Consider the following 14,716-nt stretch of genomic DNA (forward strand, 5'->3'; position numbering starts at 1 on the left):
CCCGCGACCGAGCGGAGCTCGCCGTCATCGTCGCCGTACCCATGGCCACCGGCCACCCCTAGCCTCGCCGATGCACCCAGGAGCTCCGCCTCGACCCCCTCTTCCTCCCCACCGATCCACAGCCCTCCGGAAGCCCTGCATCGCCGCCATCGCCGTCGTCTTCTACCTCGGACCCGCCGGCCATCTTCATCAAATTCGCCGGCTCCGGACCGTCCCCGACCTCGCCGAGCGTCCCCTCGTCATCGCCGTGAGTCACTGACCCTCTCCCCTAACTCAGCATGCTCCCCTCCGTGCCGTAGCGCCGTTCCCCACGAGCACCGAAGCCACCGTCCGCCATTGCTGCTGCACGCATAGCCCCCGTGCTCCCCTGGCCTCACTGAGCTGCTCTTAGTGCTCCCCATGTCTAGCAGGTGCTGCCCAGCCTCTCCATTTGCTCACTGATGCACCGTAGCGACGCGCCCGAGCACCACCGAACCCCATCGCCGCCAAAGCTCGTCGCCGGCATGAGTTCAGGCGACCCCACGACCTCCCACTTGGTCCTCTGGATGCGCGAGAGCAAGGGCCATCCCCGGGTGCCCTCAGCGCGCCAAACTGACGCCTCTAGCGCAAGTCCGGCGTGCCCCGCCGTGTCCTGTGGTCGCCGCCGGCTGGTCTCCGGTGACGCCGACGTGGCGCACTTACTTAGTCGCTAATGACCCTGCTAACAGCCCTATCTCTCACTGACATATGGGCCCCACGCCCTTAACTAACCACGGTTAACCCCTGTTTAGTTTAAGTTAACCACAGTGGCCCCACGCGTCAGTTTTGACCGCGCTGACGTGGCCGTTGACTGGGCCCACATGTCAGCGACAAAAACCAGTCTGAGACACTGACGTGTGGACCCCACTGGCCAGGTTTGACCTGGACCAGCCACGTTGACCTGCTGACGTCACTAATACGTCATGCTGACGCAGTATTTGTTTCTGGAATTAAAATAAATCAAAAATGATTTATAAATTTCAGATAATAACCCTAAACTTCAATAAATCATAGAAAATTAACCGTAACTCCAAATTAAATAATTTATATATGAAAAATTATCAGAAAAATTCAAGGAATCCATCTGTACCATTTTCATGCATGTTAGAACAACTTATAGCTGCTGTTTAGCACAAATAAATTAAATGGCATTTGAATAATCACATATGGAGTTTGAATTTGAATCTTGTATTCAAACCAACTTCATTTAATCTGTTGCTAGTTGCATTAGCCCAAAACACATTCATTTTGCCATGTCATGATCATGCATCATATTGTGCATTGCATTGATTGTGTTCCCTTCTGTGTTGCCGGTATTTGCCCCCTCTCGATAGACGTGATACCGATGATATGATCGTTGACACTGATGAAGACTCAATGTTATCTTCAGAAGTGCCAGGCAAGCAAAAACCCCTTGTTCATTCCGATACAATCCTACTCTCTCGCTCCTGCTCTCTTTTAATGCATTAGGACAACACCGATTCATCTGTTACTTGCTGCGGTAGCTGAACCCCTTTATCCTCTGCATGACCTGTCATTGCCACAGTAAATAGATGAAACCCACTAGCATGAGTAGGAGTTGTTTGAGCCCTGATGTGCCTACTCATTTATGTTTGCTGTCATGCCTGCTACTGCTTAGAGTTGAGTCAGGTCTGATTCTTCGGGGATGAATCAGAGGCGTGTGAACCTGTCCTACTGTGTGTGAGCTAAGTGTGTGAACACGATTTGGTAAAGGTAGCGGTGAGAGGCCATGTAGGAGTACATGGTGGGTTGTCTCATTGCAGCCGTCCTCAGGAACTGAGTTCTGTGTTTGTGATCCATGATTCAGCTACTACCACGCATTGGGCCCGAAACCAATGGACCCTCTCGGCTTCTTGATCACCCTTGTCCTCTGTCCAGGAGTTGCAAGTAGTTTCTGGTGTTTGTAGTTTGCTGGAGGCCGTGCGCAGCGCTGACCGTAGGGGTGGGCTGTGATGCGGTAGGCACGTGGCCGGGTAAACCGGGCGCCCGTTTGGTGTCACGGAACCCTGTACACATTGTTTGGGGCTGTGAGCGAAACTCCGGCCGGATATCCTCATGGATGGAACCCGAATAGGCGATAAACCTGGACTAGAGACTCGAGTGTTTAGGCAGGCCGTGGCCGACACCCACGTTGGGCTTCCGCTTGAAGGTTGCCGAGTACATGTCGTGTAAACGGCGGTAAGCGGTGAGAGCGTGTGTGAAGAAGTACACCCCTGCAGGGTTAATATGATCTATTCGAATAGCCGTGTCCGCGGAAAAGGACTTCTGGGTTGCTTATATCAGTTCATAGACAAGTGAAAGTGGATACTCTAAAATACGCAAGATAAGCGTGAGTGCTATGGATGGCATTCTCGTAAGGAGACGGGAGTGGATCCATAGTGGTGTATTGATATGGTGAATATGTGGACTCGTGTGCGCCACCTCAAAGAGTCGCTTGCAGTCGTAGTTTAGGATAGCCACCGAGTCAAAGCTGGCTTGCTGCAGTTAAACCCCACCATCCCCTTTGTTGATAATGATGCATATGTAGATAGTTCTGATGTAAGTCTTGCTGGGTACATTTGTACTCACGTTTGCCTATTTTATGTTTTTGCAGAGAGACTTCGGTCTCACTAGTAGTTTCGCGTGGACTTCGACGTTTAGCTTGTTACCTCAGCTACGATCTTGTGCCCTCGGCAGGACTTGATAGATAGTCAGGCTTCTCAGCCTTTTTCATTTATAGATGTCTGTACTCAGACATGATAGCTTCCGCTTGTGCTTTGACTTGTATGCTCTGATTGTTGGGTCATGAGACCCATGTTTGTAATATCTCGCTCCTCGGAGCCTAATGAATAAATACTTGAGTCGTAGAGTCATGTTGTGATGCCATGTTGTATTTGCACATATCAAGCATATTGTGTGTATGTTATTGAAATGCTTGGTATGTGTGGGATCTGGCTATCTAGTTGTTTATCCTTAGTAGCCTCTCTTACCGGGAAATGTCTCCTAGTGTTTCCACTGAGCCATGGTAGCTTGCTACTGCTCCGGAACACTTAGGCTGGCCGGCATGTGTCCTTCTTCGTTCCTGTGTCTGTCCCTTCGGGGAAATGTCACGCGATGAATACCAGAGTCCTGTTAGCCCGCTACAGCCCGGTTCACCGGAGTCCTGCTAGCCCAGTGCTACAGCCTGGATTCACTCGCTGATGACCGACACGTTCGATGCTGGGTCATGGATGCCTGTCCCTGTAAGTCTGTGCCACTTTGGGTTTACGACTAGCCATGTCAGCCCGGGCTCCTTATCATATGGATGCTAGCGACACTGTCATATACGTGTGCCAAAAGGCGCAAACGGTCCCGGGCAAAGGTAAGGCGACACCCGTGGAATACCGTGCGTGAGGCCGCAAAGTGATACGAGGTGTTACATGCTAGATCGATGTGGCATTGAGTCGGGGTCCTGACATGAAGTTCCTCTTTATCCTTAAGTGACATCTCATGAGCAACAATTCTTCCAATCACCTCCGTTGGCTTGAGATCTTTGTAACTGGGCATCATTTGGATCAATGTGCACACGGTATCATATTTTCCATCCAAGGCTCTTAGAATCTTCTTGATGATGAATCTATCGATCATCTCTTCACTTCCTAAGCCGGCAATCTCATTTGTGATGAGAGCAAGCCTAGAGTACATTTCAGCGACACCTTCACCATCCTTCATCTTGAACTTGTCAAGTTGGCTTTGAAGCACATCCAACTTGGATTCCTTGACGGTGTCGGTACCTTCGTGCATATCAATCAAAGTGTCCCAAATTTCCTTCGCATTCTCAAGACGGCTGATTTTGTTGAATTCTTCGGGGCACAATCCGTTGAAGAGAATATCACAAGCTTGAGCATTGTATTGCAACATCTTCAACTCATCCGCGGTAGCTTCACGGTTTGGTTCTCTCCCATCAAAGAAGTCACCTTGCAAACCAACACACACAATAGCCCAAACGGCGGGGTTATGTCCAAGAATATGCATTTTCATTTTATGCTTCCAACTAGCAAAATTAATACCATCAAAGTAGGGACCTCTACGGTGATAATTTCCCTCGCTAGACGCCATACTCTCCTAGGTTGTGAAACCAAGGCTATGACCACCAAAAGCTATGGAGATCAAAGCAAATGGAGACCAAAGCTCTGATACCACTTGTAGGATCGAAAGTATGTCTAGAGGGGGGTGATTAGACTACTTGACCAAATAAAAACTTAACCTTTTCCCAATTTTAGTTCTTGGCAGATTTTAGCTATTTTAGGACAAGTTAAGCAATCATCACACAATTCAAGCAAGCATGCAAAGAGTATTTTGGCAGCGGAAAGTAAAGCATGCAACTTGCAAGAATGTAAAGAGAAGGGTTTGAAGAATTCAAATGCAATTGGAGACATAGATGTTTTTCCCGTGGTTCGGATAGGTGGTGCTATCCTACATCCACGTTGATGGAGACTTCAACCCACAAAGGGTAACGGTTGTGAGAGTCCACACAGGGCTCCATCCACAAAGGGTAATGGTTGCGTGAGTCCACATAGGGCTCCACCCACGAAGGGTCCACGAAGAAGCAACCACCCACAAAGTGTCCAAGAAGAAGCAACCTTGTCTATCCTACCATGGCCATCGCCCACACAGGACTTGCCTCACTAGCGGTAGATCTTCACGAAGTAGGCGATCTCCTTGCCCTTACAAACTCCTTGGTTCAACTCCACAATCTTGTCGGAGGCTCCCAAGTGACACCTAGCCAATCTAGGAGACACCACTCTCCAAGAAGTAACAAATGGTGTGTAGGTAATGAACTCCTTGCTCTTGTGCTTCAAATGATAGTCTCCCCAACACTCAACTCTCTCTCATAGGATTTGGATTTTGTGGAAAGAAGATTTGAGTGGAAAGCAACTTGGAGAAGCTAGAGATCAAGATTCATATGGTAGGAATGGAATATCTTGGTCTCAACACATGAGTAGGTGGTTCTCTCTCAGAACATATGAGTTGGAATGGTGTATGTGTTCTGATGGCTCTCTCTTTGAATGAAGAGGAGGTGGAGGGGTATATATAGCCTCCACACAAAATCCAACTGTTACACACAGTTTTCCAATCTTGGTGGGACCGAATCAACAAACTCGGTCGGACCGAAAATGTAAACCTAGTGACCGTTAGAGATTTTCGGTGGGACTGACATGCAACTTGGTAGGACCGATATGGTTAGGGTTTGGGCATAACGTAATCTTGGTGAGACCGATTACACAAACTTGGTGAGACCGAATTTGGTAATTAGCTAACCAGAGAGTTGGTCAGGCAAACTCGGTGGGACCGATTTGCTCTTTCGGTGAGACCGAAAAGTTACAAAGGGGAAACGCTGAATTTACATTGCAATCTCGGTGGGACCGATTCGCTCTTTCGGTGAGACCGAAAAGTTACGAAAGGGAAATAGAGAGTTTGCAATCCCATCTCGGTGAGACCGAGATCCCTATCGGTAGAACCGAATTGCTAGGGTTTGGCAGTGGCTTATGACAAGTGAAACTCGGTGGCGCCGGATAGGAAGAATCGGTAGGACCGAGTTTGGCTTAGGGTTTAGGTCATATGTGGATATGGGAAAGTAGTTGAGGGTTTTGGAGCATATCACTAAGCACATGAAGCAAGAGGCTCATTAAGCAACACCTCATCCCTCCTTGATAGTATTGGCTTTTCCTAAAGACTCAATGTGATCTTGGATCACTAAAATATAAAATGAAGAGTCTTGAGCTTTTGAGCTTGAGCCAATCCTTTGTCCTTAGCATTTTGAGGGTTCCACTTTCACATCCATACCATGCCAGTCATTGAGCTTTCCTGAAATAATCATCTTGGAATACCATTAGCTCAATGAGCTATATGTTGTTATGAATTACCAAAACCACCTAGGGATAGTTGCACTTTCAGCCGTGTCTAATTGCTTTGCTGACATCTCTTCATGATCACATATCTGAGCTAATTTATGCAGATCCCCTACCTTAATTCCAGCGGACGCTCTAACTTCTAAGCCAAGCAACGACTGCACCTTCTCAACAGTTTTGACCCTATCTTTCAGTGGTCCAAATTTAACAGGCCTATTGCCAGACACCACACCTATAATTCTACCAACTGCCTCCCTGTCTAAGTACCTAACTTGCTTATCTAGGAAAGTCATCCCCATGGTTTTTGGATCTAACCTAGACTGCACCCAGACATAGAACCTCCTATTCATCTTGCCAGCCACCCTAATAGTTAGGAAACTGCCGAGCCCCGTGCTTCTGACCACTAGATACAATATGGACCCGACGCCCAGCAATGTCGCCGGAGTGGAAGTGTTCCGTATTGATGGCCCTGGCAGGTTTTCGGCCGCTAACTTCGGCTCCATCCGAGGGATCTCCTCTGGTTCAGCTGTGGCTGGAAGCTGAAGCCTGCTCCCCCACGGGCGTGAAGACTGGCTAGATCCAGCTTCGACAGCGACCCTTCCTCGGCTTCGAGTATGACACTTCCTCGACGGTGAAGCTTGTGGCTTCATCGCGACGACCTAGATGCATAAACATCAGTAGGAAGGACCACCCCAATGTCAAACCAAAAAATGCCTATGATTTTCTTAATCGCCACGCGAAAGAGCAAGCCTTTGTAAATGCGGACCAGATCTACTCACCAGCTAGCCAGGTCGCAGCACGAGATGCACGGCAGCGACCCGGAGATTCGGTTTTCCACTGCCAAGCACCAACCTTCTTTTCACCTCTCCTCTGCTTTTGCTCTCCCCTTATCTATCTCTTTTGCCCAAGTAGAGAGAAGGATTGGAGTGAGAGTGTGGGGTAAGAAGTAAACCGAGCTGACCACGGGGCACGGGATGATTTTTTCACCCACTCCCTTATCTGCATCTAACGTGGATGTCTCGTTGCCACTCATACCGAGCTATAGCTCGCCCGAATTTTGGGTGCAAATGGTGGGATTTTTACCGCCCACTACCGACCAGCAATACGTGCCTACCCGGTGCGCGGCGCGACCCAGCTGCCTGTACAAATGACACGTCTACACCTTCACCCCAGTCATTTTGCTTATTCATTCCACCAAATCAATCAAATCGCATGCCAAAACAAAAATATATATGATGCCGGTGACATCTATTACCAGAGACCGGGAGTAGCAGCTCTCATGGACGTAAATGCACAAACCCAACGAGTCATACAATGAGGGTTCACCGCAGCATGCACCGGGATGCACGTGTACCTTTTTTTCGCTCCACGACATTAACTGTCATACTGGGCCCCCCTGAAGCATGCAGCGTCATGCACGAAATGCACCCCGGATCCCACTATATCTTGCACACTTTTGTCCACGTGTCACATGACAATAACAAAAGACCTTGTCGACCAACGGACCCGCCACCTTTTCCCCATGCTACGAGAAAACAAAATCGGATGTCGCAATAGTTCGGACAGCGAGTGTGGTGGTCCACGCAGTTCCTCCCTCAAAGAAAAACAGGGGTCCATACACCCGCGCCACCAACCCACCGACGCGACTCCTTTGACTCTTCCACATGCATGCAAACTGTTTAATTAGCATGGACGTAGTTACCTCTTACTAATCAACCATGAGACCCAATGGCAGACAAAATAAATTATTGTTCTATTCTAGCCGAGTGGGATCATCGCAAGAGCAATTTTTCTGGTTACTAACGATGCGACCATGCAGCCCACACTGCAAAACGACAGTTAACGCGATTCTCTGGCATCTGATTCATTTCATAATGATTCACTATCACTACCAACGAAAGTCGAATCATATAGACTCTCATTTGTAATGAGCGCTTTTCTAGCGCCATCATGGAAAGTGAGCGACTTTTCCAAACATGGGACCGATCGATAAGATATTACAACCATGTGTTGCCACATCCAAAATACCGGACGACTCCCAAACAGTTGACAGTAAGTCAACAACTAGCAAGTGCTAAACACATGCTAACTTCTACTACTCTAAACTACTTTCGACCGATCAATTATCAGATTATGTCGTCTTTCTTGAAACTAGTTCGGATGAGGACGCTTCTGCGCGGAGGAGCACACCTCATCTTCATCCTCAGACTCCTCCTCACCACTCCAAAACATCACTGACTCATCGAACTCCTCAAGCTCTGCCGACTCCACCAATCCATCCTCTCCCTTCGCGTCCAGGTCATGCTCCGCCACCACCTCCAGCCCGAAATCTACCGCCTGGTTCTCCACCACGGCTGCTCCGTCCTGGTTATCTGGAAGAACATCTGCAGGGGCAGCTTCAACCTGCATCAAAGATAACAAAAACGGGGGGTGGAACACAAAATGCTTCAGATTCACAGAGCAGGCAACATAAATGGTCAGATCTGATGTCTCTTCTCACCTCCACGAGATCATCAGCCGCCTGATCCGCCCCCTGGTTCACCTCGCCCATGCTCTGACCATCTTGACCATCAACCGAGCTGCCGCCTCCCGCGATGCACTGTACGCCGCTGTTAGACAAGCCCAGCCACTACACGGGGCAACCATGGTGTTAGCTTGCTCGAAAGGAAACAACCGGAATCATACGGTTTTTGTAGAAGTGGCGCGGCATACCTGTGCAAACAGGTCACTGTCGAGGCTCCAGACAAACCCCTCGGTGAGGATGCCGGAGCTCGGCCAACTGATGGACGGCACCATTATCTTCTGTCTCCCCCGGATGTCTAGCTTGGTACCTCGAGCTTTTTTGAGTATTTGGCGTGTGAACTGTACTCGGGAGCACGCTATGCGGCTGGACCATATTTAAAGGCAGAGAGCCTCCCCTGTTTAGTGCCCCACCTATCTGAACCAACCTAGCGCAACAGCTCTGTCCAGTAGTTCAAAATTCAAAATTCAAACCCTTAAGTCGCAGCCACAGAGTAAACGGAAAAAGAAAAAAACACATAATGGCCAAGCAGTGTACGTATCTCACAGAGCCCTTCCATTCGCTCACGCAGTTCCAAATCTTCCATGCCTCCTTTGCAACTGTTTGCTTCGGAATACATAACGGTCAACAACAATACGGTGGGAATTAAGCTCATCTAGTCACACATCAATTCACTCTACAAACATAAAACGTTCTAAAATAACCTATGGAAAAAACTGTCAGAGGGCATCGCAATTAAACACCACCCGCATGCAACTTAACAGCAAATGCATTCGTGCAGGTGTTATGCTTGTGTCCTTCTACACCACAGTTGCTGCATTTTGCCTGCTTCCTGGGATTCTTCGGGTGATCACCGCGCTCCGGGCATGTCGTTTTCTTGTGCCCACTCCCTCTACATATGCGGCAGAACCTTGTCCTCTTACTCAACTGTTCATACGGAGCCTTCTCGCGGCTGCTTGTTGGGCGCCCTTGCTTCTTTCTCTTCTCCGGAGCATCTAGGCCAGCGAAAGTATCAACATCCATCTGCTGCCTTTCTACGGGTGCAACAAGTCCACCATCATCGCATTTTTCTCCGGCACCACGGTGAGCTTCAGGCCTGTCCTCCAAAGCTAGCCCGTCCCTCTGGGATTCATAGCCAGCAAGAGCAGTAATACCATCCCTAATGATTCTCATCCCTTTCTCATAGGCTTCTACGGATGCATCGCCCAGACGGACCAACTCCATTGCGTGCACGTATAGACTTGTGTGCCGGTGTGTCATTATCCTACTGCTTGCATGGCCTCTTTGGTAGACTTGCAAATGAGACAGAAGAACATCCCTTGCATCCCTTGTCCACCTCTTCAATATCAACTTCTCCGGGATCTCAGTGTAACCAAGAACATCCATAACCTGGAGCAAATGATTACTGAGCAAGCTTTGCCATGGCTTCAACTGATTGAAAAGCAGTACTAAACACTCCAACAAACTAAATTTACCTTTAGCATGTGGCAGCACGGCATGCCCATGTGTTCAAACAGACCACATTCACACTCAAATAAACGACCATCATCCAGCATCTTCACTTCGTAAACTCCCCTTGCCCACTTCTCGCGCATCTCAGCCTGCGTGTGTGTGGCTCTGTACAATCTACCCTTATCCAACTCTTCAATTCGATATGCGTTAGCTTGGTAGAGCAGCTCACCTAGCTGCTCGATCATTGCACATGTGTACACCTTGCTGCCATGTCTCTCTGTTGACATATTGCACTTGAACACAACTCCGGCCTGTTAAGCAATGCAAGGCAATCTATCATAAGTATGCAACACCATCGGCAATTTGTTTTCTAATGGGATGGTTCAACTAGATTGAGTTTGGTTACTTACCACTTTATTACGCTTTTCCTCATAACTCTCCTCTGCGTCCCTCGCGGACTGGAGACGCATATAGTGTTTCACAAACATGTGCATTGGACACCCTGGCAGCACATATGTTTTCAGCATACTGTTGGCACTTTCACTCCTCTCCGTGCTAGTCATTTTCGCACAAAATACCCCCTGAAAATAAGGCTTAGCCCATTCCTCCCTTATCTCATAGACTTGGGTCATATATGTGTGACTCTGTAAACTGTATTTCTCTATTAGCATTTTCCAAGCGTCATCGAACTCGTTAATTGTCAACATGTGGATGACAACCTTGTGAAACTCTGCTCGGAAGTCACTCTGTTTCGTGTACATTGGACCCAGTGTCTCCTTGCACTTCTTCAGCACATGCCACTTGCACCAGCGATGCGTGGTTGTCGGTAGCACATTCCTGATCACAATCTCCATTGCTCGACATTGATCTGCTCACACCATGCCCGGTAAAACAAAAAAAACTGTTTTAGTACCTAAATTCCACAATTACATGGATGAGTAGGACCGAAAACAGCATGTCAAAAATTATAAAGATGTACGTGTCAAAATTGTCAAGGGAGCCTTCCCTCCCATCATTCTAACAAACTCTGAAAAAACCCACTCGAAGCTCTCAGCTTATTCATCACGGAGAAGCACACCCGCCAGCACAATGCTCTGGAAATGGTTGTTCACCCCAACGAACAGCCCGAATGGCATATCGTACAGATTTGTTCTATATGTTGTGTCAAATGTAACAACATCACCAAAATAAATATATTGGTTCCGGCTGCTACCAGTTGCCCACATCAAATTCTTAATCCTACATCCTTTATCTGGCTGCACTCTGAAAACAAACTCCCGGTCTTTCGCAGCTATGTCAGCAAACACATCAATTGTTTTCCTAACATCATCCTCTGCCTGCTCCCTATTTATCTTACCGCACAAATTTCGCAGTGATCTTTTAGTAAAAGGCATTTTGTTTGCATCACCGAAGAAGCTTGAAATTATACTGTACACCTTTGTGACATTTACGTTGTTCTGCCTAAGCTTCTTAACCAAATCCCTTGTGTATGCATCTATATGTTTATGGGATGGCCAATTTACCTTCTCACCACATGTTTGCGTTAAAGCATGGTTATGATTTGCCCTGTGCTCTGTGATGTACCAGCCATTGTCAGATGTCCAGAGCAGCCTTATCATTGCTGGGAACTAGCAACGACATGAACGGCTGTTATGCTTCGTTGGTTTACCATGACAATTGGCATAACATCATACATTAGATATACAGTGCTAACCACCACCCATTAGCTCCCTAGCATGATTGGAAAGACAGTTTCACAACAAGCATACTCACCGAGCACCCGCAGACAACCTCCTGCATGCATTTTGTCTTCTCTGAATTAAGCCTGCTCTTGCCGTACCTTATGCCGAAACCCAGCTCCCAGGAATACAAATTGAAAAAATCGTACGCCTCGCCCAAGGAGTCGAACGTTAGACCAACTGATGGCTCAACCACACAATCCCCAAGTGTTTTGGCATAGCCCCTGATGGTCTTCTCCAGCGCTCCTACTCTTTCAGCGCACGGAGCTTTGTCTAGAAGCTGTTTACCAACTCTTACCCTACATCATGCGAGTCAAGTTACAAAAATTCGTATTACTACATTTAGGACATCAAGGAATCATACTCAGAGACAAACGCACGAAAAAAAATCATTATTCTTCATTTTCCCCAATTACTAGCACTGCAAAAACACATTAGATCTTATTCTATAGGGCGACGTTTTATTACCTCTTCGTGCACCCTGGGGCCTGAGGATCAGCCTTTCCTGTAGATTGAGCAGAACCTACATCTGCACTTTCTGCTCTATCGCAAATAATAGCTTCCTGGTGACCATCAGCACGAGATTGGTGGCCTCCATTCTCAATTTTTTTAGTGTTGTCGCCCTCGCTCTCGCTGAACGCGGACAACCCACCGCACCTAGCATCAACACTTGCTTCCTCTCCGAACAGATTAGAACAGTTCACCCGTGAACTGATGCCCAATCCACAGACGATGCCTCCGCGCGATCCATTAGCTGAAACCCTCCCCTCCCCCACTCCTCCCTGTGCCAATCATACCTAGCACCTTCGCCGCACTAGATGCCTCATCTGAGAAGATTGGCAGTCTGGTAGCAAATCAGAACGAAAATCCTGTCATGTAACTAATTACGGGAGTGGGAGTTGGGGGCGGCAACTATTGTAAAGGCAAGCTATGGAGGATTCATTTACCTGCTCACTGGAGAGACGGGGAAATCAGTCGGCATGCTAGGACTACCACCGATCCGCCACCGCCGCGCCGCCTACACCGCCCTGTTCCTCCTCTCGGATCCCCTTCTACTGACCAAATGGACTAGACCGCCAAGAGGTGGCCAACCCACAAGACGGCATGGGCTGACAGATGGGTCCAGGTAACGGGCTGGAAGCAAGCTGACAGAAAAGGCGACGGGGGGAGAGTGACAGCGCGCGGACGGCCGTTCGCACATGTTAACGACAACTAGACGGGGCGTTAACTGAACCAGCCCGACCCCACGCGTACTCGCCCGTCGACCAGACTTTTCCATCGCCGTATATCAAATTCAATAATACATGGCACAGATATCGGGCTCATCTGGACCCGGGAGCCAAAACTCCACTCCCATAGCACTCCCATAGCATGTTGTTTACCACTGAACAACCTCATGTATGGTAAATCTATCTTGAACTTATCTTTGATGTTCTTATGCAATTCCTTTGGACCCGCTTGCTGGTTTTCTATCACTCACTTCTTTACTTCTTCTGTCACCCATCTTGACTTGGCTCTACTGATTGTATCCTTCCTAAGAGTTGATTTCTGGCATGTGTGCTTAAAAGGGTTCACTTTGACCTGAACATTAGTGCTATTTCGCATTTTAGATGCTAGCAGCCTCCATGGACAACCCTTAGTTGGACAGCGCACTTTGTAACGTACTTGATCGCTCTTGTCAACTTTGAAAGTACGTTCTACCTTGATGCAGTATGTCACAAGTGCATTTCTACACTCAGTCATGGATGCAAAAACAGTACCTTCTTCCATATGAGGGTTTAAAGGGTCCCATTCAATAGCTGCAAGGTCTTCGTCCTCACCTACCACGTCATCATCCACACGGACTGCATTGTGAGTCTCATCTTGGTTTTCAGCCTAAGGTGCCTGTCGTAAATTCTGAATAACATCAGAATATAGGTTCTCTTCATTAACCCCAGAATTGTAATCATATGGCTCCACTTCAAGGGGGCCCCTACTGCCGTTGCCCATGCTTGTCGAGCCACCACGTCGTCGTGCACCAATGGAACTGTTCTGGCTAGAGATGCCATTACGATGACTTGGTTCTCCCCGAGATGTTGCACCCGTCATCCTAGGTCCAAATGCCTGCTCAAGCACATCAATTTGCAGCCTCACATGAAAATTATCTTTCTATTTATGCCTAGCAAACATGATAGCCAACTCTTCATCATTACTAACTATCACCCATTTCTTTTCCCCGTGATAGTATTTGTATACCACTTCATCAAGCAAACCCCAAGGATATTGGCTACAAATTACCTCCCCAAATTGTCTGAAACTCCAATTACTAGCCATTGGCAACCGATAATCGAAACCTCCTTGGTATTTCTTCTTATCCTTTGCATCGAACATGTACCGGTCCCTTCTAATGTGCACCAATAAAGCAAACCGCAACTCCATCCTAACCGACGAAAAATGGAGACGCAATCAGCACACTAATCGGGCAAACCTACTCGAATCGATTGTTCAAATGCACAAGTAAGCTCAATCTAAACAGGAGGCATGACTTACCCCTCGGGAACCCAGTCGTGGACGCGGCGGATCTCCGGCCCGATGCTTGCCTCGCCAAATACTCCGAGGTCGCTGTTGATCGTCATTTCACCCCGGGGTTCTTCCTCCTAGTTCAAACAGCTCCACCAGCCCCCCACCTTTGAGCGCTCCAGCCGGGCGCACAGAAGGAGGCTGCGCCGCGGGTAGAGCAGGTGGCGGGCGCCCCACGCGTGGCGTCGCAGGTAGGTGGCGGGCGTCACAGGTAGCGGTGGAGCGTCGGCGCAGGACGGTAGCGGCGGAGCAGGCCGTGCAGCTGGTGGCAGGGCAGGTATTGGCCGCGGCGCAGGTGACGGCGGCAACGTAGGACGGTCGGTCGGCGGATGGGCAGAGTGGGCGTCGATTTGGGCAGCTAGAATCCTATGAATGATTTGGGGATTTTGTTGCACGGGCCCACATGTCAGCTGCGGACCCACGGCCACGCGGTCCCACGTGTAAGCTCCGGACCCACAACCACTAACGCCGGCTGATGGAATGGACTCAAATCTGGCCGTTTGGCCTCGTCATAGTAGTTGTGCATGGACTAGGGG

At 48.6% G+C, this 14,716-nt stretch overlaps 1 protein-coding gene across 3 annotated transcripts; it reads right to left on the bottom strand.

Moving 5' to 3' along the window:
* Positions 1–7,806: 7,806 nt before the first annotated feature.
* On the bottom strand, positions 7,807–12,706 carry LOC119268003 (protein FAR1-RELATED SEQUENCE 5-like). 3 transcript variants are annotated; one of them, XM_037549488.1, is made up of 9 exons: positions 12,569–12,706; positions 12,090–12,465; positions 11,656–11,920; positions 11,406–11,537; positions 10,293–10,750; positions 9,906–10,193; positions 8,622–9,819; positions 8,410–8,538; positions 7,807–8,312 (listed from the first exon to the last, which is right to left on the bottom strand). In XM_037549488.1, the coding sequence occupies exons 5-7, from the start codon at positions 10,734–10,736 to the stop codon at positions 9,166–9,168; spliced, it is 1,386 nt and encodes a 461-aa protein (XP_037405385.1). In that variant the 5' UTR covers positions 10,737–10,750; positions 11,406–11,537; positions 11,656–11,920; positions 12,090–12,465; positions 12,569–12,706; the 3' UTR covers positions 7,807–8,312; positions 8,410–8,538; positions 8,622–9,165. The 3 variants fall into 3 exon arrangements, with proteins under 3 accessions (XP_037405385.1, XP_037405384.1, XP_037405386.1); XM_037549487.1 differs by lacking the exon at positions 11,406–11,537; XM_037549489.1 differs by lacking the exon at positions 11,406–11,537 and having other exon boundaries at positions 10,293–10,765.
* Between the last annotated feature and the right edge of the window lie 2,010 nt (positions 12,707–14,716).

The sequence above is a fragment of the Triticum dicoccoides genome, chromosome 3A, assembly GCF_002162155.2.
Source record: "Triticum dicoccoides isolate Atlit2015 ecotype Zavitan chromosome 3A, WEW_v2.0, whole genome shotgun sequence".
Lineage (NCBI taxonomy): Eukaryota > Viridiplantae > Streptophyta > Magnoliopsida > Poales > Poaceae > Triticum > Triticum dicoccoides.

Excerpts from the sequence above, each read along its gene's own strand:
- LOC119268003 (XM_037549487.1), bottom strand. The coding sequence starts at position 11,686 with ATGCATGCAGGAGGTTGTCTGCGGGTGCTCG. Across the intron at positions 10,751-11,655 it reads AGGTTGTCTGCGGGTGCTCG|ATCAATGTCGAGCAATGGAG; the intron begins GTGAGTATGCTT and ends TGGTGTGAGCAG. Across the intron at positions 9,820-9,905 it reads CGTGCTGCCACATGCTAAAG|GTTATGGATGTTCTTGGTTA; the intron begins GTAAATTTAGTT and ends CATTTGCTCCAG.